This window comes from Limulus polyphemus, unplaced genomic scaffold, assembly GCF_000517525.1.
Source record: "Limulus polyphemus unplaced genomic scaffold, Limulus_polyphemus-2.1.2 Scaffold1702, whole genome shotgun sequence".
NCBI classification, from domain to species: Eukaryota; Metazoa; Arthropoda; class Merostomata; order Xiphosura; family Limulidae; genus Limulus; species Limulus polyphemus.
In genome coordinates this window covers 157,910-162,977 of record NW_013667312.1, presented here as the reverse complement: position 1 = coordinate 162,977, position 5,068 = coordinate 157,910, and the positions used below count along the sequence as shown (strand labels likewise).

Here is a 5,068-nt window from a genome sequence, read left to right as displayed (position 1 = left end):
TGTGTTTGTGGCAACTCTGGTCTTTTCTATGCACCCTCTATTCTTGTATATAAGTGCGCCAGATAAAGCGAAATCAATTAATCAGAATAGAATTGCAGACAGACAGAGACGGACAATTGAGTCGAGCGAGATAGTGACCGTAAGTAAAGTGTGTGGATCTTTGTGAATTATAGCGTATGTTTAAGTTAAAGTGACTGTGGAAATTAAGTGTATTACAAAGTTGAGTTGAGAAAGAATAAACTAGTTTTATTTAAGAACAGACTTGTATCACTGAAATTTATCGGAAAGAATGTCTATGGAAAATTAACAAACGAACACAGAGACGTAACAATATATTAGCTAATACAGGTATAATTTACTGACTAGTTTTTAGTGAATTCAGGATGATACACATTGTTATATGTGAATTACTTGTAAAGAAACGTACAAATTAAACAAAATGAAAATCATCATTTTTATTATAAAAGTTTATTGGAAGAAAATCTTTATGATAAGGTAAGTAATAACGTGTATTCCTCTTTCGGAGAAGTTGCACAAATATATATATTTGTGGTTCAGATCCAACTATTATACCGAGATCGTCTGTTTATGTATATTTCCTTGTACTTTTAGCTTCAAATATGGGACACAGCAGGTCAAGAAAGGTTTCGTTCCATCACCCAGAGCTATTACCGCAGCGCTCATGCTCTGATTTTAGTTTACGAGATCTCGTCACAGTCAACATTTGATTGTCTACACATGTGGTTAAAAGAAATAGAGCAGTTTGCAAATCCTAAAGTACTTAGAGCATTAGTAGGTGAGTACATTCGTTGAATTTTATTTCTCTTACATTTTTGTTATAGGTGCAGATAATTCACTAATGCTAAAGTGTGTGAATTTGCTGGATTTAATAGTTTCTAATTTTCTCTGTCACTTAATCCCCACTTAATATATATATAACTTTTCTCCCAAAGTTCTTCATGATTTTATCTTGCACCATCCTTCCAGATGGTTTTTATAGGTTTTGGTTGCTCACACATCTTGTCTTAGTTGTCTTTTTCTCTCTCCGTCACTAATCTTAAAATTTTAGTTTTATACATTACAGCTAATTTCGTTCGGCTCTCTTGCCTGGTTGCTATTGGTTGCTCTTATTCAAATGAGCGGTTTATTCTCTCTATACTGTGTGATCTTACATTAAAGCATATTAAGGCTCTGCTAAAAAAAAAGTTGATGGTGGCATCAGTATGACTTTTCTGTACCTTAGTTGGTTTTTTTGCTTTTCTGTAGTATCTAGTTACTTATTTCTGAGCAATTTGTAGGAATTGGTTTATCTCTTCAGGTTTATTTAGATGTTTCATCCTTTTATCTCATGGACAATGAGATCGTTTTTCACAAAAAGTCCAGTCAGAGCCAGTTGGGGAGGGGATAAATCAGGCTCCAGATTAATATCAACAGAAGTGAAAATGTTTCTTTACGATTAAGCTGCCATTAGAACAACTTCACAGAAACTAAAACACTATTAATTAACAAAGTAAAGTTTAGCTTTTTATAGGCCTAGTAAGGCATAGATATATTCAAAATTAATTCCCAGTAATGTATGTATTAGAAATTGATTCCCACCTGATGTATTAGAATAAGATACTTGTAGAAAAATGCCAAACTAAATATAAAAAATTTTAATACATTTAGTGCTCATTACTAAATTTTTCAGTTTTGACGCTTCAACTATTACATAAAGTTGCAGCCAATATCTTTTTTTTTCTATATTCTTCAGTAAAATGGGACTTTTAAAGTCAGTAATCCACGCAGGATTTATGGGGTTTGAAAGCTAGACCTGAAATTTGTCCATTGTGGTATAATTTAGATAAATGAAAAAAATGTGTTCTACTTCATAGACTGGTGGATCTTCAGTGAGTTGTATCTTATCTACATCGGTCTCTTTTTTTATTTTCACGACTTGACAAGTTTCAAAATATCAGAAATATTTCTTTTTTTCTTAGATTGTCAAATGGTGAGGCAGACCATAATTTTTCTTCTCTTTTTTTTTTGTGGCACCATACAGGATTTTAACTGTCAAAAACTGCCATGTTTTTGGCCCTATATGTGGTTCTAAATACCACGTCATTATTTTGGCAAGTCAGAAATAAGCGAGTTTCTTCATAAAACTTGATACATCTGCAAATGTGTTTTTCTTTGGATTTCTTTACAGGTGAGCAAAGTTATTTTGTTCTTGGTTTCATATGCTTGTTTAGTGGTCAGTGACAGATGGCTAACAGAAATAATGATTCTTAACTTTCTATCAATCTTCTTGATGTCAAGAAGATTTTACCGAGCAGTCTTGATGTAAAGTAATAACATAGAATGGGAATAGTTCGTCTAAATGTATCCAGCAAAATATTGCAACAGGTAATAATATTTTTGATCTTAACACGAAGAAAATAATTTAAGAACAAAAGATAGAATTAGTTACAGGAAACATTTTCAAAAGCGTTAACTCATAAATAGTCAAGTAAAGTGTCTTAAAAGTTAGACCATTGCAGGGATGAGAATTTCTCTTCAATCACCAGTTTCGTGCTGTTTTTTGGATATGCTATTGACCATTCCTGAAATCAATGCAAATCTGACAATAAATAACTTGAAATATTAATTCTGCATGAATTTCTAAATATTAAAACTTAAAATGCACAACATTTTCTACCCTCCATCCGAACAATTGTGCTCATTCTAGACACAGCTGTGCTTTCCGTTAACTTTATCCTAACCTATTCTTATCCCTGAACAAGTGTGAATAAAATATGTTGAAACAGGCTAAATAATGATCATGCCATTAAAATAAATGCTCAAAACCAGATTCATAACGTCGACCTAGACGTCTAACGAAATGAAAGCATTTCCAGGTTTAAGATAAAACAGTAGCCGTGAAGTTAAAGTGCGTAATATTGAATCTTTTTTTTTCATTAACAATTTCAGGAAATAAAATGGATAGAAAAGACAGAGAAGTCCCAAACCAAATTGGAAAAGAATTTGCAAAAGCTCACAATATGTATTTCATTGAAACATCAGCCAAAGATTCTGACAACGTAGAAAAACTCTTTCTAGAAGTTGCAGCTCGACTAACTGAAGAGGCGAAAGCCACCAGAGGTCAGTTCAATAATTCTGAACTGATTCAATCATTTGGAGAGAAAAAGGAAAAGACAGAACATCACTGTTGTAAGTTTTCATGAGAATGTATGATAAGAACTGTTTTGGATGTTGATAAAGATTTATATAAACTGTCTAGTAGGCAATTGTAAATAAAGATAACCAAGTATTCATATGAATAGAAGGTTAAATGTTCCTAGTAATGCTTTCATCAGTAAAAATTTGGGAGACAAACTAATTTAAACTACTGATTTTATATTTATCACTCGTAAAGAAATATTTAAAAAAAATGCAAGACCCTTCTCTGTACACCATATAGATGAGGTTGTAGCATTGTTAGAATACAATACTATGTAAAGCTTCTTATACCAGTATTTGACGGATATATTTTGATACAAAGTGTAGTATCGTGTTAATTTTTTATTTATTTTTTGCAATTCGATTTTGCCAGTTTTGGTTTAAACGTAGCAGAAGCTCGGTTATAAAATATATGTTAAAATTGTAGAGCTTAGTGATAATTAATGAATCCAAAAATGTTTGTTGGGGAAAACAAAAAAAAATGAGTCAATTTTTCTAAAAGACGTTGACACAAATAAACAGTTATGTTATACTTACAAAATTACCATCATATTTGTTCGTAATATGAACAGTTGTTTACATTTGAATTGTATCAAAGTAAAGTTGAATACATAAGTGCTTTACTGAATTTTCTTGATGTTGTAGTTAAAGGTTTTTCACTAAGAATAAATATTTATTTTTTTCTTTACCAGATCATTCTGGTTCTGTAATCAGATATTTGAGGTGTTGATTTTTTTTTCCACATTCTTTGTTCAGTATTACAATGAAATGAGTACAACTTTAGTTATTGTATTTCCTTCCTTTTTGATATTTTTATAATTGAAATTTTCTTCTTAATTGTTTAAATCTAAGTCTTTTAGCATTGTTATTTTTTACTGTTGTGTCTCTGTTAACATCATCAAATATTAGTGTGTACAAAACGTCTCAAGATCTTAAAAGTTATTGTCTATTATACTTTTGTAGGTGAAAGTTAAAAACTTAGGTAATTCTTCATTGAATATAGTGTGTTTCTATTGAGGGAAATGCCGACATCACTTACATTCCTCTTAGAAACTATGTATTTTCATCGCTTCATTTTGTACATTAATTCTGCTAAAAGGTTGTTTCAAATATTATTTACAAATACTTCTTGAATTATACAGCTTTCATTAAACACAAGTGAACTGTTTTTTGTTTTTTCAATTTTTGACTACTTAGTTAAAGCTCTTCGTACAGTATTAGCCTGTGTCAAATTATGTATAAGCAGAAATATTTCAGTAACATATATTTTTATTTATCTACTTGTATGTAAAAAAAAAAGATTTTCAAACTTGGAGATGCTTGAGATAACATAGTTTAAATGGATTGGTATTTCCTGGTACCACTTGAGACAACATAGTTTAAATGGATCGATATTTCCTGGTACTACTTGAGACGACATAGTTTTAATAGATCAGTATTTCCTGGTACCACTTGAGATGACATAGTTTAAATGTATCAATATTTTCTGGTACTACTTGATATGACATAGTTTAAATGGATTGATATTTCCTGGTACCACTTGAGATGACATAGTTTAAATGGATTGATATTTCCTGGTACCACTTAAGATGACATAGTGTAAATGGATCAGTATTTCCTGGTACAACTTGAGATGACATATTTTAAATGGATCAATATTTCCTGGTACTACTTGAGATGACATAGTTCAAATGTATCAATATTCCCTGGTACCACTTGAGATGACATAGTTTAAATGGATTGATACTTCCTGGTACTACTTGAGACGACATAGGTTAAATGGATCAATATTTCCTGGTACTACTTGAGACGACATAGGTTAAATGGATCAATATTTCCTGGTACTACTTGAGACGACATAGGTTAAATG

The 5,068-nt window shown here is 31.1% G+C and overlaps 1 protein-coding gene across 7 annotated transcripts in view; it reads left to right on the top strand.

The window, feature by feature from the left end:
- LOC106464625 (ras-related protein Rab-30-like) overlaps positions 1–5,062 on the top strand; it is a 22,834-nt gene extending 17,772 nt beyond the window's left edge. For all 7 annotated transcript variants that reach the window (XM_022392352.1, XM_022392354.1, XM_013924780.2 and 4 more), the window contains 2 exons: positions 613–796; positions 2,950–5,062. In XM_022392352.1, the coding sequence (XP_022248060.1) occupies positions 613–796; positions 2,950–3,203 (438 nt within the window). In that variant the 3' untranslated portion in view covers positions 3,204–5,062. The remainder of the gene's footprint in view (positions 1–612; positions 797–2,949) is intronic.
- Positions 5,063–5,068: the final 6 nt, after the last annotated feature.